The sequence below is a fragment of the Euphorbia lathyris genome, chromosome 5 (genome assembly GCF_963576675.1).
Source record: "Euphorbia lathyris chromosome 5, ddEupLath1.1, whole genome shotgun sequence".
Taxonomy (NCBI): domain Eukaryota; kingdom Viridiplantae; phylum Streptophyta; class Magnoliopsida; order Malpighiales; family Euphorbiaceae; genus Euphorbia; species Euphorbia lathyris.
In genome coordinates, this window is record NC_088914.1 from 21,735,661 (window position 1) to 21,760,320 (window position 24,660).

At 35.7% G+C, this 24,660-nt stretch overlaps 2 protein-coding genes across 2 annotated transcripts; both read left to right on the forward strand.

The window, feature by feature from the left end:
• The first annotated feature begins 169 nt into the window (after nt 1-169).
• On the forward strand, nt 170-1,178 carry LOC136228720 (ethylene-response factor C3-like). Its single transcript, XM_066017177.1, has one exon. The coding sequence runs from the start codon at nt 215-217 to the stop codon at nt 926-928; it is 714 nt and encodes a 237-aa protein (XP_065873249.1). The 5' UTR covers nt 170-214; the 3' UTR covers nt 929-1,178.
• A 17,071-nt stretch (nt 1,179-18,249) lies between these two features.
• LOC136230196 (ethylene-response factor C3-like) lies at nt 18,250-19,740 on the forward strand. Its single transcript, XM_066019179.1, has one exon. It carries the CDS (start codon nt 18,983-18,985, stop codon nt 19,610-19,612), a length of 630 nt encoding a protein of 209 aa, XP_065875251.1. The 5' UTR covers nt 18,250-18,982; the 3' UTR covers nt 19,613-19,740.
• The last annotated feature ends 4,920 nt before the right edge of the window (nt 19,741-24,660 follow it).

Consider the following 24,660-nt stretch of genomic DNA (forward strand, 5'->3'; position numbering starts at 1 on the left):
TCATTTGACCCACGTGGTTAATGTGGTCCCCACTAACAGGAACCCCTAAATTTCCTCTTCTTTGTTCTTTCTTACTTTCATTATTGCACCTCATACTATCCTTTTCCTCTTAGTTATGTTGTCGTTTTAGTCCTTTTTTTTGCAGTATATAAAGGGGTTAGTTACCACTAAACCTTTTCAATCCAAAACCTCCCCAAAAAAAGTCTTCATAACAATGGAATCTTCTTTCTTCTACCAAACCGATCTAAAATCAGACCTCTCTTTCGATTCCTTTTCTTCTTCTTGGGATCAATCTTTTCTTTCCGATCCGACTTCTTTCCCTTTCGATTCCAACGATTCCGATCAGATCATCCTCTTCGATGTCTTATCCCAAGCAAACAACCTGAATCAATCATCGGAATCCAATTCCAGTAATAATTCTACCGGAATTATAATCAAAGAAGAGGAAGTCAATTCCGCTTCCACAACGGCGGCGCCGGGGAAGAAATTAGAAAAGTCATACAGAGGAGTTAGGAAGAGACCTTGGGGAAAGTATGCGGCGGAGATTCGAGATTCAACCAGAAATGGAGTCAGAGTTTGGTTAGGAACTTTCGATAGTGCTGAAGCTGCAGCTTTAGCTTACGATCAAGCTGCATTCTCCATGAGAGGTTCAATGGCTATACTTAATTTTCCGGTGGAGATGGTCAGAGAATCGCTTCAGGAGATGAAATACGGCTGGGAAGACGGTGGTTCGCCGGTCATCGCTTTAAAGAGAAAGCACTCGATGAGAAGAAGAAAATCCAGCAGTAATAAAAAGATTTGTAAATTGGAAAAGGAAGTAATTACTACAAAGAGTACCAGACAAACGAAAAACGTCGTCGTATTTGAGGATTTGGGAGCTGAGTTTTTGGAAGAGCTTTTGAGTTCATCTTGTGAAGGGTCCTATTAAATCATATACTTACATGTTTATTTTTTATTTTTTCTTTTATTCCTTTCTTCATTTCTTGCCTGTGAATTAATTAGTTAGCTAGTCTACTTATCGGGTTGTAGCTCGATTGGAAATGCAGTACGTCAATTTTTATTAAATATATCAACTCGGTATAACAAAAAGTCTTAATTGTAATTAAACTTCGATTAGTAATTTACATAAAAAAAAAAAATAGCTAGCCTTGGGACAAGGCTAACTATTTATTTGTCAATCTTGTTTTTGTTTTTGGTTGTTTGTAAGGTGACAAAGATGAATATATTTTTAATTAATTATAAACAAGTTGAAGTTGAAGAGATAAATAAGAAGAAATAATTGAAGTCTAATCAGTTCAATACAGAAATGAAAATAGAGTTATAAATGAAGCATCTCAATCATTATAATTAAAATTGATCAAGTTGAGTATTAAAATATTCGTATAATAAAAGTAACTATATTATCATGCGCAAGTCGGCATTCAAATAAATAATAGTACATGAATTAATGTAATTCTTTAGAAAAATAAATAAAGCTAAGAGCAATCTACAATTCCTCTGCAGATATATGTATATATCAGGTGACGTAAGAAGATCTAGTTCTAAATGTAGATAGAGTTAAGGTTTTTTCTTTTCTTACAGTAATACGTATATAACTCATCACCATTATTTTTTTTAAAAAGAAACTCATCACCATTATTGTTGACTTTTAATTATATGTATTGTATATATTAAGGATGTAAAGCATTTCCAACAACAAGTGTTTAAAAGAGTGTCAACTTGATATAACATTCGATTTGACAATTTTTAAAGGATGTGCTTATTATTATTATTATAGTGATAATGGGTACCTAGAAGATCGCCAATTTTTGAATCTCTACAATATTTATAATTAAAATAAATTATATATAAAGTAATTTACTGATATCGCGGCAGACGATGCGCCGGGTATCACCGGAGCTGGTGGAATTTTCAGAAATTCTTGTGGTTTTGTTATTAGCTGCTATGCTATTAACCTCTCTAGTTCCTATGCGCACATTGCCGAGCTGTCTGCCATTATTTTTGCAGTAGAATCTGCCTGGGAACGGGGGTGGCACAATCTTTGGATTGAATCAGATTCTGCATATGCGGTGGATATGCTAAACAGAAGGATTACCATGGTTCCCTGGAAAATTAGACAAGACTGGCTTCAGTGTTTATTTAGATTCTCGAATATGAATTGCAGAATCACTCATATCTATCGAGAGGGCAATCAGGCGGCGGACCAACTTGCCCGTTTTGGCAAGACGACTACGGCTCTTACATGGTGGCATTCGGCTCCTCATTTTTGTCAATCGTCTGTTTTTTACGATATATGTAATGTTTCTCATGTTCGTTTTCCTTAATTTTTCTGTTTTGAACCTTTTTTATTTTCCTTTTTCTCCCTTTGTAATTTTTCTTTTTTTTTATTAATAATATTTCGGGTTGATTTGGTGTGTTAGGGGTGCCAACCTAGTTGGGATGTCTAGCCACTTAATCGCGTCCCAATCTTTCATGCAAAAAAAAAAACTATATATAAAGTAATTGGGTCATTGTGACAACTTTAAAAGTTGCTTACTATTGTAGCATTTTTTAATAAAAGTTGTCAAATGTGATGTGAATGATTAAATTAATAAAATATTATATTTTAGTATAATGTGTTAAGTTTTGACACTTTTTAAAGCAATTTCTATTGGAGATGCTCTTAGATTCAGTTATTGTTTGTTATTGCAATTAGCTATTTATTATTTTTTTTATAGTTATTTGTTATTAGTTGATTTAATTATTATTATTTGGTAAATTAGGATCAACTGTTTCGGTTAATATGTAAAATGTCTAATATGTTCATGTTTTAAATCAATCAACAAAAACAAAAATTGTCATACACAAATTACTAAACATTAAAAATTAAAAATAATAATTTATTGAGATGAGTAAAATTTGTTCTTTCGTTGATAATATTATAAAGCACTATTGAAAAACAAAGCCATCCAGACCATTTAGGTATTCAAAATGGAGAATCTGTTCCGATTTTTTCTCTGATTTTTTTTACTCTTAGGTGATTTTTAGGTACCTAGACCGGCTAAGTGACGATTAACTTAAGTGTTTTTTTATTGTGATTTTTTTTTGCTTTATTATAATTAACTTTTGAGTTGTTTCAATGATATTGTTATTAAAGTGTTGATGTCTAAACATTTTTAAAGATATATGTTACAAATATACATGTTTTTCTATATTAAAAAGTTTTATATTATTATTTTTAGATAGTATAATACATATTTTAATTGAATTTATATAACAAATTGTTAGATTAACAAATAAAAAATATAAAAATATAAATTTGACTCCCTAATTAATTCCTGACTAATCCCCATTAATCTTCGAAGGCCATGTTCGTCCGACTAGCTCCTAATATTTTTTACAACATTATTATAAAGATATGAATAATATTAAACAGGACATGTTTTATAAAAGGGTTAGGCTATGCTTACTTTGTTTTTAACAAAGTAAGCGTTACTTTGTTTTTTCCACCATTGGATGATGATGAACTTTGACAAAGTAAGCTCGTCCAATGGTAGAAAAAACAAAGTAAAGCTTACTTTGTCAAAAATAAAGTAAGCATAGAAGGCACCTTTATAAAAATAAAGAGACGATTTTATAAATATCAAATAAATACAAACATATTTTAATGAAAAGCTCAAAAAAATGAGTTTTTTTTAAAGCTAAGTTATTATTGTTAAAATGTTGCTTTATTATAATTCACTTTTGAGTTGTTTGAGTAATATTATTATTGAAATGTTGATATTTCTATATTTTTAAAGATATATGTTACAAATATACTTGTTTTTCTATATTAAATAATTATTATTATTTTTAAATAGTACAATACATATTTTAATTGAATTTATATAAAAATTTATTGATTAATAAATAAAAAAATACAAATCCGATTAATCTCTTATTAATCTCTGACTAATGCTGACTAATCATCGAGGATCCTCTTCGTTTGGTTAGCGCCTAACATTTCTTACAATCTTATTATAAAGATATGAATAACGTTAAAAAAAATCCATGTGTTTAATAAAAATAAAAAAAAATAATTTTATAAATATCAAATAAATGCAATCTTTTAACAAAAAGCTCAAAAATGAATTTTTTTTTAAAGCTTCAAGTTATTGTTCCCCTTAAAAAAAAAAAAAAAGTTAAAAGTTAGTTGTATAAACTTCAAAAATTGTATTTCTTGCCAGTTTGAATAAAATATTAAACACTGAAAAATTGAAATAAACAACCCCTAATTCAGTAAATTTGTCAATAATAACGTTTGTTTAATTAATTCAAAACTTATGAATCGTCAAACAAAAAGCTGCATCAATTCACATGCATTGGACATGAAGAAGACATGCTTCGGCTGGAAATTTTTGAAGCTGTTCTTGAAAGAAAAGTAGAAAACGTTAATAATTGAAAGAATTTTAGAAAGAAGTCAAGAACATACATATATTTGTAGAAAGAACAAGTATTTAGTTTAAGGAAAGTATCATGTTGGTTTGGTTTCCAGTTTCCATAAATGATGTGGAGCCAACGACACGCCCCAAGCTAGCACATGGGATGCTGATTATATTGCGGGCCTCGAGCCGACTAGACGAGAGGGGACGAGTGGTGGAAGAAGCCGGGTTAAAAGGGGACACACAGGAGCGAATAGAAGACTCTTTATGTGAAAAACAGAACTGACACGCCGTGTCGATCTGACGGAAAGCTTCTGATCTTTCTTAAATCATCTTCTTTATGAAGCTTTTGTTAAGGTTTTAACCTTCAACAACGAGGGATTTTATTATTCCTACGATTTAGTCCATAAAACCGGGGATTCACTCCTTCAAGTTTAGCTTGAGAAGAACCTCTTTGTTAGTTTAAGAAACTAACACGTCCCGAGACCAATCTGTATCAATAAATACATGGTGGGATGAACTTGTGTTGTGCACGCTGCAAGTTCAAGGGATATTTACATATGGGGGTGTATCAGAAATGAATATGAGATCTATGATTGAACTTTAACTATTAGCTTGAACTTTTAGTTCAAATGGTTCCGCGATAATAATGACACAAAGAAGCATGAAACAAATAGAAAACCTAAAACTTATGATGAGGGCAGCTCACTCTACGCGGGGCGTAATTTAGGGCACGCGGGGCATGGACCCGAGGGCCGCAGATAAAGGGGAAAGACACGCGGAAGGGAGTTCTAAACACTCCACGCGGGGCGTATCAGGCTATGCGCGGGGCGTGGAGGAAGCTGAGTCCGAAGGACAGCTCAGGAGGTCATTTACGCGGGCGTACCTCCAAGGCGCGGGGCGTGCAAGACCACTTTCAGCGCATTCAAACTCAAAGACGCATTCACGCGGGGCGTAGGACGTGATACGCGGGGCATGTTTCAGCTGAAGAATACTTCCTCCCCAAGTTCTCCATACTTGGGACCACTCCATATTTACAACTCTACCACTCCCTAATTACAACCATGCCACCCCTTTTACATTAACCCCACTTTACCCTTTACCCTTGTATTGTTAGTTAGTTATATGATTACCCTTTTATGTAATTAACCTTTAGGGTTTTTGAGATGATATAAATTCATCTCTTTCTTCTTTGTAACACAACTTTTATCAAATCAAATATATATCTTCTTCCTTGTGAAGTTTGTTAAGGTTTTCACCTTCAACAATGGGGATTTCACTATTCCTATGGATTTAGTCCATGAATTGGGATTCACTCCTTCTAGTTTAGCTGGAGAAGTTGGTATTCTTTGTTAGTTTACGATTAAAACTAACACGTCACTATTTCATATAAATCCGACATGTATCAGTTGGTATCAGAGATGATCGTTTTCCTTGACCGGAGACTTCTTTCGACTATGGTTCAACCAAACTTATCTCCAAGATATGAAGAAACCATCAAAATGTTGGAGAGACTCAACGCCACCATGAGAAGCCATCATGCGGGTTTTAAAGAGGATTTTCGGGTGATGAACGGGCTAATAAGAGAGATGGCGACATCCGTAGAGAGTCTCAAGCAAGAATACCGAAAACCTTCTCAACCTACCATGGAGGTCCCTCCTAAAGATCCATCACTAATCTTTTCTCCATCACATGTGGTAAAGGTAACTCATAAGCTTCCAATCTCTAATATTGAAGTTTTGGATATTCCTATTGCTATGGAAGATGTTGGTGATGTTGTTTGTGGGGATGAAATGGATTTAAATTCTTCTTGTGAAATTATTGATAATGAACTTGTGGAGGAGGATTTAGAGTCATTTGTGGATGAGGAGGAGAGGTTGTTTGTAGGTGAGGTTGTTGGGGAAACCCATGTTGCAAGGGATGCTCCTTTGGTGTTTGATGAAATGCCCCTTGAACATAACTTCAATGATATGCTTGGTGGGAGTGAGAAAATCACACCATGTGTGAAGGTGGATGGCTATGGAGATGGGAGAGATGTCGGTGGTTCAACCATGTGGGGTTGTAGTAGGTCTTGTGAGTCAAACGGCTTAGCACGTGAGTTAGTCGGCTTGAACTATAGAGAGGAGCCGAAGGAAATGATAGGTCGTGGGAAAATAAAACAGATTGGGAACGGATATGGAAATGAATTTGAACATGACCATGAGGAAGAGGAGTTAGGAGCTTATGATGAAGAAGAAAAACGGTTCCTAGATGATAATGAGTCGGCAAGCATTGAGTATGGGGACACCTATGAAGTTGATGATGGTGGCAATGAACACAATGTGTATTTGATGACTATGGAGTCAATGCCTAGTGAAGAGGAGCATAGACAACGTCATCGATTGTTTAGAACTCGATGCTTAGTCCTTGGGAAGAAGTGTGAGATAGTGATCGATGGGGGAAGCCAAGTGAATATCATTAGTCGTCCCGCTATGAACAAGTTCGGGTTGGTTTCCGAGCCACATCCTAGACCTTACCGCCTTGGTTGGGTCAACGAAGTGGACAAGCTATAAGTTACTCATTGGTGTAAAGTTCCTTTCACTATTAGAGCTTATGGGGATGAAGCTATGTGTGATGTTGTGGAGATGAGTGTTTGTGATGTGCTACTTGGTAGGCCATGGCAATTCGATTGTGATGCCTTACATGCCGGACGGAGCAACACCTACACCATACGCAAAGGCGGAATCCGATATGTTCTTGCACCTTTGAAGAGTTCTCCTAGTGAAGCCAAATTCCAAGAGGGGAATGAGGTTGAGAAAGGGGGTAGCGAAGTTGGAAGTGAGGTAGTTGAGCCGATGTCCGAGAGTAACACTCACATGTCTTTCAACGAGCCACCTAAAGGGCTTCTTAAAGGGCTCCCACCTTTGAGGAAGCTACCACGAGACATAGCATGGGATCCAGGAGATAGTGCACCTACCCCTACATATGGTGAGTTGAGCTCTAGAGAGAAGGAGGAAGGTCGTTCTACGGAGCCTATTGATAGTAGCCGAGTTAGTGGAGAGGCGACTCAAGAAGCCGAGAGATTGTTAGCCCAAGACATTGAAGTAGCCGATATGAGTGATCTTGGGATCACTATGATGTGGGTTGACAAATGTCGTCGGGATATTCCGTTTGATGTGGGCCATAGGCACGGAGAGATTGAGCATTGTAGTCGGGTTAGTGAAATGATTGATAGCAAGGTCCGGGCCTATTCAAGCCAAAGCCATGTTTGGGTTGTGAAGTGGTGATCAATGTCCGTGCTTGTGAAGTGGAGATTGAGGAGGACCGGGATTGGTCGGTTCAACATGTCATGGGAGTGTGGGGGAGCTTCCAAGACATTGTGGAGGATTGGTTTGATCAATTCCGCCGGGATATTCCATTCGATGTCGGGCGGATATTGAGGCGAGCATTACGGGGGATAAGCACCGGGATCAAGACACGAGTTGAGGTGTGGGTAGAGTTCATAATGAAAGGAAGAAGCCAACAACATGTGGAGTGGATAGCACCTACCGAGCACCATTCTTATTCCATAAGTTGAGTTGGGGTCCAACTCTTTTGAAGAAGAGGAGAATGATGAGGGCAGCTCACTCTACGCGGGGCGTAATTTAGGGCACGCGGGGCGTGGACCCGAGGGCCGCAGAGAAAGGGGAAAGACACGCGGAAGGGAGTTCTTTAAACACTCCACGCGGGGCGTATCAGGCTATGCGCGGGGCGTGGAGGAAGCTGAGTCCGAAGGACAGCTCAGGAGGTCATTTACACGGGCGTACCTCCAAGGCGCGGGGCGTGCAAGACCACTTTCGGAGCATTCAAACTCAGAGACGCATTCACGCGGGGTGTAGGACGTGATACGCGGGGCGTGTTTCAGCTGAAGAATACTGCCTCCCCAAGTTCTCCATACTTGGGACCACTCCATATTTACAACTCTACCACTCCCTAATTACAACCATGCCACCCCTTTTACATTAACCCCACTTTACCCTTTACCCTTGTATTGTTAGTTAGTTATATGATTACCCTTTTATGTAATTAACCTTTAGGGTTTTTGAGATGATATAAATTCATCTCTTTCTTCTTTGTAACACAACTTTTATCAAATCAAATATATATCTTCTTCCTTGTGAAGTTTGTTAAGGTTTTCACCTTCAACAATGGGGATTTCACTATTCCTATGGATTTAGTCCATGAATTGGGATTCACTCCTTCTAGTTTAGCTGGAGAAGTTGGTATTCTTTGTTAGTTTACGATTAAAACTAACACGTTACTATTTCAGATAAATCCGATCTGTATCAACTTACAATGCATTTATTCTGATGAGATTCATAGAAGCTTCAAGCTAGGAAGAAGCATAATTGAGAACTTGTTAGGATGCAAGGAACTTTGATCTCCACGCAATACTTACAAAACTAGAATGGGTGCTTTAAAATTGACTAACCACAATGCTTCTCAAATGTATCTCACAATGACCGCAAAATGTTTACGCTAACGAGGCATTTGTTTGAGGAGATAAATACACGAGAATAGAGATAAAAAACTGAAATGAATTATTTCATGTTTGTTTTAGAGATATGTTAGGGAGATAAGAGAGATGAGTCTTATCCTTCAAATCCTAAACCCACGAGGAGGTTGGTATAAGAAGTTGGGATAAACTCATAAGATTTTAATAGGATGGAAAAGTCCATCTTAACCCTCAAATTAATGGTATGTACTTCAAATTAATGGTATGCATTATTTTATCCATATTCTTATCCCACATACTAAATATTGAATAATAATTTCCGACTATCATATTTGTATCATTATCCCAACCATTTATCTTTATTTCTATCCCAACATTTATCCTTATTCTCATTCCAATAGAATACCAAACACCTGTAATTGTGTAAGCACTCTACAACTATGCATACACATGATTAGAATATTTTGCTTATCGACCCCATTTATATGGTTGATAATGGAAATAAACACAATATAGATGTCTTTTATACGGTTTGTAATAAGGATAAGATATCAGGGTATGAAAAATGGAGTCCTTTGGTGACACTGCAAACAGGCTAATATTGGGTTGTTTGGTTGGGAGGCCGGTTTTACACGTGGTGTGTAATTTTATTTTTTTTTTTGCTAAATTGGTGTCTAATAGAAAAAATCCAGATTTCGAAAGGGCCTAATAGGCCAAAAAAATTAGAAATTTAGGTTTAAGAAGGGCGTAACAAGTAAAAAAAAAATTAGAAATTTGGATTTAATAAGGGCCTAATTGACCAACCGCACAACCGAACAAAATTACACACCACGTGTAAAATCGGCCTCCCAACCGAACAACCCAGTATTAGCCTGTTTTCGACAGGGCCTAATAGGCCAAAAAAAATTAGAAATTTAGGTTTAAGAAGGGCGTAACAAGGAAAAAAAATTAAAAATTTGGATTTAATAAGGGCCTAATTGATCAAAAAAATTAGAAATTTTGATTTAGAGTTGGTCCAATGGACAAAAAAAAAAATTAGAATTTTAGATTTAAAGAGGGCTTAACAGGACTTGGCCTCATTTTGGAGTGCTAATTCACCCGATTTAATTTTTTTTTTTTTTTGGAAACAGAGAGATCAGAATATCACAATACCTTAAATTTTGTGGAGATATGGACCCCAAAACTATTCCTGACTATGGTGGGTTCCAGTGGCCGAAGGGCCGTGTCTTCGCCCCTGCAGGCAATTGTTGGCATAAATTTGCATATAGGATAAAAACGCAAAGACTTATAGAAAAAAGAACATTTATTTCTTCTTTCATTAAGTTTTTAGGTTGCATCTAATCAAGCATCCAAATTGTGTTTTTTGAAACCGAAAATTTTCATCTTCTAATAATAAAAAAAAAGGCACTTGAGTCGCACTCTTTTGGTTCAAAGTTCAAACACATTACCTAATTTAGAGGGTGTTTGGTAGCTGCTTTTCGATCTCCTGTTTGCCTTTTCACTTTGAAAAGTAGAGTTTAAGGTGTTTGGTTAGACACCTCCTGTTTACCTTTTGTAGCCGAAAAGTAGCTTTTTATAAAAGCAGGGAATCCCTGCTTTTTGGAACAGCAGCCTTTTCAAACAACAAACAGCAAACCGTAACAGGAAACAGTAAACAGCAACAGCAAACAGCAGATAAAATAAATGGACCCTTAATACTAATAATAATAAAAAAACACATTAACTTATTAATTAACCCTCACTTATTATTACACTTCCAAACCAAATTTCGTTTTTCAATTAAGAACCACATTGACCCGTTTTGTTTTTTTTAGTTTGGTTGAATTTGATTTCACCCTAATTAGTAACGATGAGACTACATTAAGTGAACACAGGGTTTTTCTACATTAGTTAGTTTCTATTATTATTAATTAATTGTAATTATAATGAAGTCAAATTCGTATATATGATATTATAATACTGATGTTTCCTATAATTTAACTTGGACAACAATAGTAATTAAGATAGTCTTAGTCATATCTGCCCTCCAAATCTGTTTGATGCGACATTTAACTTCTTAATATTAATGGACTAAGTATATATACACAATTACAAATTTAATACATGTTTAGAAAATTTCCAAATTCAACCTTGTCATATTTTATACATTTTGCAATTTCCAACTGTACTTTTGACTGTTACACAAACATTATGTTCTCTTCTCTCCTAATTAACGTTGACAAATTGTTATAGGTTTTGCATAATTTATTTATGAGATAATTTCAAATAAAACCCTCTATTTTTTTTTCCTCATGGTACTTGTGGTTGACAAATTTTTATTTTGCCAAATTTTGCCGATAGTGATCTCAAAATGAAAATTTTCAAGAATTAAATAATATTTTAAGCAATTTTAATTTTTTAACATTTTAGGTTTGAGGTTATTTAAGTGTTGTTTTTTATGAGAGAGAAAGTTAAAGTTTAGAGAATGAAAACTCCAAAAATGATGATTTTGAAAAATAGAAAATGTGGTTCCATATTCAATATGATACTGAACAACTTTAATTCTTAAAATTTTTCATTTTGAGGTCGGTATTATCCAAATTTAGAAAAATGAAAATTTTGCCAACCACATATAATGATCTGAAGAAAAAAAGTGAAACCACTATGTATTTATTTGAAATGAACCATTTATTTATTTATTGTTACTAAGTAATCAATTGATTTAAAAGTTTGAGTTAATAAATTAATTTCTGGATATAAAAGTGGGTTACTAAACCCAACCCCATATTCACACTTCCAGCCCCGAAAAAAGACCTACCCGCCCTTTGAACAAAAACTGAAAATTTGAATCCCTCCCAAACTCTCTCAAAGTCATTTTCATAAGAATCAAAGACAACACGTTTGATGGAAGACAATCCGTTATCACCGAGAGTAGACGGGAGTGATGCTACGTTCGAATTCGAGGTATTTTTCCGATTTAACTTCCTTGCATTTCTGTAATTTGAATTGGAAAAAAAAATCTGGTTCGGCACTCGAGCGTGTGAGCATCACGCCCCACCTCATGGTGGGGCGTATGAGTATCACGTCCCACCATGTGGTGGGGCGTGATAGCCACACGCCTCACCATGAGGTGGGACGCGATACTCATACGTCCCACCATGAGGTGGGGCGTGATGTTCATACGTCCCACCATGAGGTGGGGCATGATACTTATACGCCCCACCATGTGGTGGGGCGTGAAGCTCACACGCCCGAGCATATTTGTGGCTGTTTTTCGGGTTTAGACACCGAAACGCTGTAGAAATGTCACGTTTTGGAATGTAATGTTCGTTATTAATCATTTACAGGAGGTTTCGTGGGAAGAATTTGACGGAAACGGCATAGATTACAGCTCGCAGTTTTTTCCCAAACAAACATTTCAAACATATCATGAAGCTGTTAACTGGGCAAAACAGACGGCAATTGGGATCAGGTTTGAGTTAACCACAGCGTCGCACAAGATGGGGCGCAAGTCAAAGTGGATATTGGTTAAATGTGCTCGTGGTGTTAAGAATTATAAAAGGAAAAAGGATGTGGATATGGATGTTATACTACGGAAGAATACAAAAACAAAGTACTATGGTTGCAAATTCCAGATAAAGGTTATGGAAATCGGCGAATTGAGCGGTTGGGTGGTGAATGGGATTCCTGGAGATAGAGGACAACACTGTCATCAGTTGGCTGTATATCGTCAGGGCTACAGACAGATGAGCGGACTAAGTCCGGCTTCCAAAAAACTTGTTCGTGAAATGAGTTCAGCTCAAGCTAAGCCTTGTGCTATTTTTGCTGCAATCAAAGAAAAACATCCGGAGGATTGCCCGACACAAAGACATATCTATAACTACAGGGAGAAAATCAGGACTGAGAGCTTTGAGGGTCGGGATGTAATCGGTCAGTTTTATCGGCTTGCTATAGATAAGGACTATATACATTGGACGCAAGCGGTGCCGAGCAGCAATGTCGTGACTCACTTATTTATGGCACATCCAACATCGATCACACTGTTCCGATCTTATTACTTGTTTGTTGGTATGGATTCAACATATAAAACAAACAAGTATAAGATGCCATTCTTTGAAATCATTGGAATGACGCCTTCAAACAAAAACTTCTTGATCGCCTATGCAATCATGAAGGATGAAACCGAGGGTAGTTACATGTGGGTGTTACAAAAATTGAAGCTTTTGCTCCAACCTGATGTGCATCCGACAGCCATTGCTACAGACCGGGAGTTAGGACTGATGCGGCCGATTCGTGAGGTATTTCCTCATTCTCATCATTTATTGTGCACATAGCATATTAATAAAGATGTGGAGGATAGAGTTGGCAAGTTGAGTGGAATGAAGAAGTTTGGTGAAATTTTTAAGAATTCCAAATGGAAACGTATAATTGAAGCCCCGACAGAAGCTGAATATGAGGCGGCAGTGGTAGCCATGAAGAATACTACTGGCAACTGGCCTGGTGTGATTTAGTATGTGGAGACCACGTGGCTAGTGCATAAAGAGAAGTTTTGTCGAGCATGGACGAACAAGGTGTTGCACTTAGGAAACACCACAACCTGTCGAGTGGAGAGTTCACATGCACAGTTGAAACAATTATTGAATTCATCTACTGGTGCACTTGATACAGTGTGGGCGAAGGTGCACAAGGACATTGAGGCTCAGATCGAGGCGATCAAGTAAGACATTTATTCTGTTATTTGCTTTAATCTTTTAAAATTTAATACATTAGTTTTGTAATCCTTCATTGTATATAATCAGATACTCACTCGAGGACTCGAGAAGAAGATCTGCGGTGAATCAATGTGGAGAACCTTTCACGTATCTCGACTTACACGTTTCACATTACTACTTGGCTGTACTAAATGATGAGCTCAAGCGTATGCACGGATTGAGTATGGATGTGGTAAGTGAATGCGGATGCGTGTTGCCCATAACTCATGGCATTCCGTGTGCATGTGAGCTTCAAACATATATTGACACAAATGAATCGGTCCGTGTTGACCGCATCCATCCTTTTTGGAGATCTCTTGTGTTTGAAGGGTTGAGTGACATACCAGTTACTGCTCCAGTATATGCTGACGGGTCTGAGGATCACCGATTTTTTCAAGAGTAAATTTCAAATAAAACCCCTGTGGTTTCACTAATTTTCAGATAAAGGACTGTGGTTTACTTTTTGTCAAAACGAGGATTGAGGTTTTTAACTTTAACAAAATAAGGACTTTTTCAATTGATACTATTAAAATCACATTTGACGACTTCGAAAATGACATATTTTAAGAACTACTAATATTTTAAGCAACTTTAATTCTTCAACCTTTTTATTTTGAGATTGTTTAGATGATGTTTGGTAAAGAGAGAGAAAGTTAGTGTTTAGAGAGAGAAAGTTCCAAAAAAGATGATTTTCGAAAATCGAAAATGTAGTTCCATAGAAAATATGACATTGAACAACTTTAATTCTTGAAAATTTTCATTTTCAAGTCGTTAAAGATGGTTTTAATAGCATTAATCCAAGTTTGAAACCTCAATCCTCGTTTTGACAAAAAGTAAACCACAGTCCTTTATCTGAAAATTAGTGAAACCACATGGGTTTTATTTGAACTTTACCCTTTTTTCAATCTCTTGTGGAAAAGGTTGAAAAATTAGATCCTTCAATGGTGCGTAGCATATCGATGATGATTCATGATCAGATAAACCCGGAACGAAGTTGCTTTAAAGAACCTGAGGTCAAAGACACCTTTAGGGGTAGACCAAAGGGAAATTCATCAACAAAACGAAATCCGAGTGCATGGGAGTACAGTCAGTCACCACGAGGTCGAGCACGGTCCTCAGATTCGAGGAGTAGTCGTAGTCGAGGCCGTTCTTCATCCTCATCTGTGCATAACAGCCAGATGCCGGATATATTTTATTTCATTTATATATATGTTGAAGTTAAAGTAAATACATTTTTATTGATAAATTTCATATATTAATATTTTCAGTCGGATTTGATGCGGATATCGCCAGTTACCACCATTTGCATCGGGTTCAACGTCTCATCGTACCATTTATTACTGGATTCCATGATGTTGTAGCAGATGGTAACTGTGGATTTCGTGTTTTAGCCGATGCCATCATTTATAACCAATAGGAGTGGAAGCTGATGAGAGTGCTCATAGAGAATGAGATGCGGGCAAACCGTGATCTGTATGCGCCAGTGTACGGGAACGGATTTGATGCTGCCCTCACACGTATTAAATGGGCAGGAGCGGGTTGTGGTGAGTCCCACTGGATGGTGAGTCCGGATGACTTATTTGCTGCTGCATCTGTATTGAACGCATTAATTTTCCTCTTTACTACAGAACAATTAGGATGTTGCACTATACTGCTGATGCGTTCGGACGATGGAAGACCACCAGAGCGAGAGATTGTGATTTGTCATTTGGGGAGTTATCGTCACTACATACGTCTTTATTTACATCCTGCATTTTTAGTGCCTCCCATTGCCACCCAATGGCGATTATTTTGTCATCAGAGTGTTCGTCACTTGGAGAATCTATACGCTGAAAGGAGAGATGCTTGGACTAGATTATATTAGTTTTATATGTTGTGATTAATAATATTTATTAATTAACTTATATTATTTTTTGGTTTTAAGTATAATTCTGTAGTTACGGGTTTAACGGACTATTTACGGGTTTAACGGCCTATTTACGGGTTTAACGAACTATTTACGGGATAAAAAAAGCTATTTTTTTTGCCATTCCGACACGCGGGCGTGTGGCCATCACGCTTCACCTTGCGGTCGGACGTGATAGCCTCACGCCTCACCGCGTGGTCGGACGTGACAGCCACATGCCCGACCTTGCAGTCAGGCGTGAGGCTATCACGTCCTACCACACGGTGAGGCGTGCGGCTATCACGTCCGACCGCGAGGTGAGGCGTGATGGCCACACGCCCGCGTGTCGGATTGGCAAAAAAAATAGCAATTCCCCTCCCAAAACCCATGAAAGAGCATTTTCGTCCTTTCACAGGGCTAGGGGTGGAAAAATGGGGCTGGGTTTAACAACACCAAGCATCTGATTACTTAGAAATGAACAAATTGACCAAAAACTTAAGCTAATACATAAAATTCAGAAATAAGTTCTATTATAATATTAAGGCTTGTCACTCACAGCTCTTTTTAAAAATCTTATGTGATGAAGGAAAAATAATAGGTGCGTTATGTTACTTCCAGGAAGTTAAAGTGATTAATATGTTGTCTCTTAAATTCAGAAGATAAAATAACCAAAATAAAAGTTTCATATAATTTACACCGTTTATTTATATGATGATTATAAACGATACTTTAAAACTATTGTACTAATTTTATTTGTTAATTTATTTTATGAGGTCAGACAATTAAGGGTAACTTATACATGAAAATTAATAGATTTTTTACATAATTTATCAATTTGTAATTAGATGAATATAGGTATTTTTGGTTTAATTAGTGGTTTGACCGATTTGCAAACTTTTGCCACTGTTTTTTTTTTTTGCAAATGCAACCCTATGGTTTGTAAAATTTTAAATTTGAGTTCACTTTGTCAGAATTTGATCGATAATTCGAAATGAAAATTTTCAAGAGTTAAATGATATTTTAAGCAACTTTAATTCTTCAAATTTTTAGGTTTGAGGTCATTTAGGTGTTGTTTTTTATAAGAGAGAAAGATAATGTTTAGAGAGAGAAAACTCCAAAATGATGATTTTGAAAAATTAATAGAATATGGTTTCATAGCAAATATGATACCAAACAAGTTTAATTCTTGAAAAACATGTAAAATTTTGCAACCATAGGATTGTGTTTGCAAAAAAAAAAAAAAAAAAAACCACAGGTACCATATCACAAATAGGCCAAACCATAGGGTTGTTATTTATAATTAACCCTACTTTTTTTTTAATAGAACATTGTTTTACACGGTTAGAAGAAAAAGAAATTTGACTCATCTTCAGGGGCATAGACAGGGAGGTCTGGGAGGCCTGGAACCTTCTGGCTGCTGGAACCACGTTGATCCCGTATAGTTTCGGTCTATCTGTCTATTTTTTTTTTTATCAGGGTGTTGATTTAGCCCCCTTTCTAAAATGGCCCATTAAGTGTTAGGCTTGTCCTAAATTCCAAATTTCAATATTTTGGTCCTATTAGGTACTCTCTAAATCCAAAATTCTAATTTTTTGGACCTGTTAACCCTTCTTAAAACCAAATTTCTAATTTTTTTTGGTCTATTAGGCCCTTCTTAAATCCAAATTATTAATTTTTTTGGCATGTTAGGCCCTCTTAAATCAAAATTTTTAATTTTTTTTACCTGTTCGGCACTCCCTAAACCCAGAATGTTTTAAATGTTAGGACTCTTAAACGAAATCTAACTTAATTTTGAAAAATTGGTTCGTGCCTATTTAAATTATAACAAACATATATATATATATAAAATTGAGCAAGTTCAATTTAGCAATTTTTTTTTTTTTTTTTTTTTTTGCGAACGCATGTGTAAAATCGATCTTCCAACCGAATAATCCTACATTCGCCACTACTCATATTGTTAGTTTTCCATGACACGACACATTAATATTAATGAAGTAACACATTCATGTATTGATTATTTTGATACGGCACAATGAAATGCACATTATTGATAATGTGATATGTTAATTTGACGCATTATAAACCATGTTAGTCAATTTTCTTTTTGTTAACTTTATATGATATTATTGGGGGGTAATTTTCCAAAATATCGCCATCAGATATTTAAAAAAATATTACATTTCTATACTTCATATCAATAAAACCACAAAAAGTCTTGGTACTTTTCCTAAATTGTACCATGACCCCTCAACTTTTTTTTTTATAACCCATGGCCCCTCAACTTATATCTTGCTTTTACAGTTTTCACATTCAAAACCGGGTATAAAGTCAATGAATTTTTCCTTTTATACTAACATAAAATTCTTACGTTAGTAAGGGAAATTAACATAGAATATTTTAAGATTTAAATTTATTGGAGCCATATTTTTCATAAAATTAACAATTTAATTTTAAAAGTCATTATTTTAGGTTTGGCTATGTTAACAAAGTAAGCCTTATTTTGTGTGTTTTCACCATTGGATGAATTTTACACTCCATCATCCAATGGTAAAAAAAACAAAGTAAGGTTTATTTTTAGTATCATTTTTCTAAATAATTATCTCTCACGTAATCAAATAATACTTAAATGATTCACAAAATAAAAATTTAGAATTAAAATTTCATCATACATTTAAGAGTTATCTAAAGCGTTCAAAGGTTTAATCTGAATTTGTCCTTAAAAATAGACTGACTCTCTGAATATTATTAATGTCTCATGAGCTCCCTAAACATGCTTATTTCGTATCACCAGCACCCTAAACTTGCTTATTTCGTATTACCAGCTCCCTGAACTTTTCCATAAAAATATATAAGCTCCATCAACTTTGCAAGTGTCTCACTGGCTCTCTAAATTTGCTTATTTCGTAACAACTAAATACAAAAACTTATTAAACCTAAATTATAAAAATACATCTTCATCTATTTGAGAGGTAATTTTTTCTCTTCTCATACCTTTCAACTTATTATAACAGTTAGTGTTGCAGGTTTGGGAGATTGAATAGATGAGGATTCGAAGTTAGTATTATTGTTTTTGTATTTATTTGTTATGGAATAAGCAAGTTCAATGACCTAGTAAACACTTGTAAAGTTTAGGAAGCTAATATATTTTTATTGACAAATTCAGAGAGCTGTTAATCAATTAGGCCGTATTTAAACGTTGCGAAAATAAGACCAAAAGGTGAGGGATCATTTGATGTAATTACATGTAATGATATTTTGTTGGTCCATACTTTATATATGGTAAAGGCTATGCTTACTTTGTTTTTTTACAAAGTAAGTCTTATTTTGTGTGTTTTCACCATTGGATTAATTTTATACTCCATCATCTAATGGTGAAAACACACCAAGTAATGGTACTTTGTCAAAAATAAAGTAACCATAGAAGGCAGCATATATATATATATATATGAGATAAAGGGCACCAAAATCAATTCAAAACCTCCAAATCCTAAACATGGAAACATTTTTCTTTCCAATACCTGAAACAATAATCTCTTTCGATTCATTTTCATGGCCCGATTCTCTTCTTTCCGACCCTAATTCTTTCCTCTTCGATTCCAACCCTCTTCTCTCCCACCCTGCCAATGAAGAATCATCAAAATCAAATTCTAGCAACGGAATTAAAGACGAGGAAGTCAATTCCTGTTCATCAACGGCGGCCGGGAAGAAAGAGAAGTCATACAGAGGAGTGAGGAAGAGACCATGGGGGAAGTATGCGGCGGAGATTCGAGATTCAACAAGAAATGGAGTCAGAGTTTGGTTAGGAACTTTCGATAGTGCTGAAGCTGCAGCTTTAGCTTACGATCAAGCTGCATTCTCGATGAGAGGATCAATGGCTATACTTAATTTTCCGGTGGAGATGGTCAAAGAATCGTTTCAAGAGATGAAATACGGCTGGGAAGACGGTAGCTCGCCGGTGATCGCTTTGAAGAGGAAGCACTCCATGAGATCAAGAAGAAAATCTATCAGTAAATTGGGAAAACAAGTAAGTACTACAAATACCAGAGAACCCAAAAACGTCGTAGTATTGGAGGATTTGGGAACCGAGTTTCTAGAAGAACTTCTGAGTTTATCATGTGAATGAATGAAGTCCATTTAATCCATGCTCATCAATTATATAATTTCTTCATTTTTTGGTGGTGGAATCCAGTTTTAGATCCATTGTAAAGTTGAAAAAGATGGAATAATAAGTTTGAAGCAATGGTTTTGTCTTATCTGCTCCAATTATTGTATTCTATAAAAGCTATGACCTAGCTAACAAATAAAGCAAATAAAACCTCAATTAATTATATTCTAATCAGCTAGCTTTAGCATTAAAATGAATATATATATATATGAGCTATCATGATGAAGTTATATTGAAAAATATTTATGAGATTTAATGATTATGTGTCAAAAGTTTTAGTATGTGAGATGTCATAATAAAAACTGTTTCTAAAACCTTAATTAGCTTAAACTTATTTTAAATGATTTTTTGACAAGTTTTTTAAATTTTATAAAATTCACAAGTACACAAAACATTCACATACTATAGCAAAAAACATCTCACTATAGGAAACCTTAAGTATGCGAATATAAACCCTAGACCATAATTTATAAATCTTCAAATAGATGACGTGTTGCGTCGAAACATATAGTAATTTTTTTTTTCGAAAATAGCAATATTTTTTTAGGAGTTTACTAGTGATGTGGATAATCTGAGATGAGCTCTCTGGAGTACTTCCAATACTTGAGAACGAGGAGGCGAAGGCAGGGGCAAACTACCCTACTCTGATGCTTAGGCGAGAGAAGATAAATGAGGAAAAAGATGAATTTTAAGCATTGTGTATCTTTCTATTTACAGAATGATATAATTATCTATCATTGAGTTTTTCATGTAGCTAATAGTTAAAGATCCACTTCATATTAATATCTGACACACCCCACATGCGAATGCCCACTAGGTTTGAAGCATGCACAATACAGACCTATATTATTATGTCCTGCAATTAAATCATCAAATGGGGCTGTCAGGAGTTGAACCCTAAACCACTTGGTCAAACTGGCTCTGATACCATGTCATGGAATGCATTGAACTAAAAGTTCAAACTAAATGCATTGAACTAAAAGTTCAAACTAATAGTGAAAGAATTCATATAAAATATATGACAGGCTGCATTTGAAATTTTCAGGATTGTGCTGGGGTGTATGCTTTACTTCTGATATAAAATAGGTGAGTTAAATGATGGAGGCATAGGAAAGTGGTATTTCAATGCTAGCACACCGCTCTTAATTCCTGACAGATGGCAAATCAGCGTGCTCTTTCTCTTTAAACGTAATTGATGGGCTTGTTTCAGACGCCATTTCGATTCTTGAGTTTTCTTCGAAACGACATGATATTAATTGCTGACTACCTTTTCAAATCAGTCACTTTACATTCCTTATATAGGGCCTATAAAAGGAGAAGGGAGGACTTTGTGAATATATTTTTTTTTCTGGATTATTTGTTTTCTCGAGCCTTCTTCAAAATGTAATAAGTACTTATTTCCTTGCTTATTCTTTTTCCTTTTGTTTCTTTCATTGTATAGAAGCGTTGCGCCTAAAAAAATCCAATAAATCCCCTATCATTGAGAGTTTAAAAGAATATATTGCATTTGTTAACATTCATAAGACAACCATGACCTTTAGAAAATTGATAACCTATACATATGCGAAAAAAATAACTGCTCCTAAACAAACGAATCCCCAAATTTTAGGAGTAGTCGTCCACCATGACTTGCAACGAGCTTGTAGATATGGTTGCTTCATGAGTTAATCTGATGGAGACAAGTCTACTTCCTAAGAACATCGGGCTGATTCCAGCATTGATGGTCACCTGGGATATTTACCTTACTAATAAAATGAGGGCTAAGGTTTCCTTATTCAGACATGTTGGTGAATGTTCTAAAAGAGTATAACCTTTTCCCGTTCTCCAAATGCTTGGCTCAAGATGTTGGCCTTCGCTAAAGAATGCCAAGACCTTGGGGTTAACCTTATCGGACCTTTGTTTCAGTCATGTTGGAAACCTACGAAGATGTAGGTAGATGATGTATCCTACTGGTTGATGAACTCCCGCTAGAATTCCTTCTTGACTAGGAACTTCAAACCATCAAAGGCTTCAAACTAAAGTGGTTTTGGCTAAAGAGGAGTCCTAAAATTAAGGACGACTTGTATGCATGTGGATTCCCTAGCTCGAGATGTTGGCCTTCGCTAAAGAATGTCAAGACCTTGGGGTTAAGCTTATCGGAACTTTGTTTTAGTCATGTTGGAAACTACGAAGATGTACGTGGATGAAGTATCCTACTGGTTGATGAACTCCCGCTAGAATTCCTTCTTGACTGATGCGAGAAAGATAGACAAGATTGTGAGGCAGATCATTCATGGAAAAGAGCTAACAAGACCCAAGTTTCCACCAAGAATGGAAGGAAACAACAAGAAATAATAGTTCACAAGGATTCCTCTTGAACAGCTATAGAGTAGAGCGAAAATACACATTCAGCAACGAAACGGGTTGGACTGGTTTGTTTCGGATAAACACGCGGGTTGAGCATGGACCAATGAGAGAATGAAATGTGGGAGACTACGTTTTGTACCAAGATGAAATAGATGGTTGTGAGGATTATCATTGCCAGTAGCCACTCTTTTAAGTACTATTTTGCCCTTACCGTTTAGGGTTAAAATCTTCACCTTATAAATAGTATGCTTTTTGGTAGGTGAGGATTATCATTACCAGTAGCCACTCTTTTAACTTTCTTTTCAAGTTTCTGTTTTTAAGTATTTTTTGGCACGGACATCTTGTTCACTCATGGAAATGAGTGAGTATTACACTTGTTGTCGGTCTAGCCAACCATAAATGGTGATTGTAAGTATCTCTAATCTATGAATGAAGCATCTTTATCAATGAATGGCTTTCAAATGGTGTATGGAATGTTTTAGATATTGATCAAGTCTAAATGCTAGTGAAAAGGGATGACATGACCTTGCTCTTGATTCATAGAAACAACCATTTGATGCATATTGTTTTGGATGGAAACGAAAATAACCATATGTTGAGGTTTCTTTTATGAATGCTCCTTGTTCTTAACGCTGGAACAACTTAACACTAGGATACCTGGTTAAGCACTGTTCTTAGAACCTATGGAAAAAAGGACACCTGACCTTAGTGACTTTAGAAGGAGAGACTCAAGCCAGGAACTTTAAAGATGCCTATATTACTAGATTAGTTATATGAACAATTGATGTTCGGCGTAGTGCTAGACCAGCAGCTATTTCCCATTTGATATTTAATTTAAATCGTTCTTGTTTCCTTATTTTACTACATGTTCATTATACTACAATCAACTTTATTCTATCTAGTGATTAAGGTAACTGTTCTTAATCTTAACTCAATCCATGTGGAAATGACATTTGGCTTTACCCAACTACAATAGACCTAGTATACTTGTTAGCGTCCATATTAAAGAGACCATTGACTAGGAAACTTTAAACCATCAAAGGCTTCAAACTGAAGTGGTTTTGGCTAAAGAGGAGTCATAAAATTAAGGATGACTTGTATGCATATGGATTCCATTCGATACCATATGGAACGAAGATTCTTGCAATTCCGAGCAATAGAAAGGGAAAAGCAACATGAACATGTTAATCGAGCCTTTTTCTGTTAATGTATTCAATATTAAATTTTTAATGAAATTATGAAATTTTTTTGAAGATGTGTTTTAATTGATTTTATTAAGTTTGCTTACTTCGACGTTATACGATAAATGATTAGGGAACATGAACATGTTAATCGAAGTAGCATAACAAAGTGTTGAACTTAATTTAATCAACTTTTCAAGTTGCCGTGCAAGAAATAAAGTGAATCTATAATGTTTTATTAAAGATTGTGATTGGAGTCCTTGTAGTATACATAAGATCAACCTTTAATTGTAATCAGAGACAGATCTACAATGGAGGTAATATGGGCACTTACCCCTACTGAAATCTGGTAATTTTTAGAGTCATGTAAAACATTTCTACAATTTGAAACTTGCACCCTCAAATCTCCATTTTTGCAACTTGCAGGTCCTAAGTTTTCTATCTCCGGTTCTCAAGGTTGAAAAAGATAAAGTTTAGAAGAATAAAAAAAATAAACAATATAAATATATGAAAAGTAATGCAAAAGGTTACCGTTTTTAGACAACAGTCTGCAACAGAGAGCTACTTATCTAAATTATTATTATATATATATATATAAATATATAAATGGAGAGAGAAGGGTTTGTTATGTTAAAAAGGTAAAATGTCAGACTTCACTAATGCTAAGAGCATCTCCAACACTGCTCTTCAAACCACTATATCGTCAAAATTAGCGAGTAGAATAGCGAGAGAGGAACTCCAACAGAGTGACCTGGCTGGCTATTATTTTGACGAGAGGTGTTTTGCTCGCTTCTTTTATCGAGCTCTGTTCGCTCTCTATTTCTATTGTTTAATATTAAATTCTCTCTCTTGATTACTTTCTTTCTTTGTTGTATACAAGAACGGTAGAGCTCTACAAGAACAGTCTGCACCAGAGCTCCACGGTCGAAATTGGAGAAGTTGCCGAGAGGCTTGGTCACAGCAGATTGCAATTGATAAAGGTTAGGGTTTTTCTTGGATTATTAACTAATTTTTGGGATTTATTTTGCTGCTCAATTAATTTTTGGGTTTTTCTTCGATTACTAAAATTTTCAACGACTCCTTTCACAAATCTTCGAAGGCTCTCTATTGTCGTGCTTTCGCCGATTCTAACTTAATCATCCACATCATCTGCAGGTGTTCCATACGCAAGCATCCTCATTGCAGCTATTATTTTTTGTAGTGAGGATAAGCCAAGAACTCCTACGACATTAGCTTTTTGAACAAAATATCGATCATGTGCTTCCACAGCTGCTTGGATTCGTGAAAATAGTGATCGACGCATTCGAAACCTTCTACGAAAAAATGACTCGGGGTATGTAGGATTGTTGGAGAAATAATCACGAAAAAGTCTATCATGACCTTCAGCTCTATTACGATCAATGATGCGATGATGCATTACTGATCCATCATGGTATGTTTCATGATTTTGACACCTACGTCAACGACGTTCCACATCAG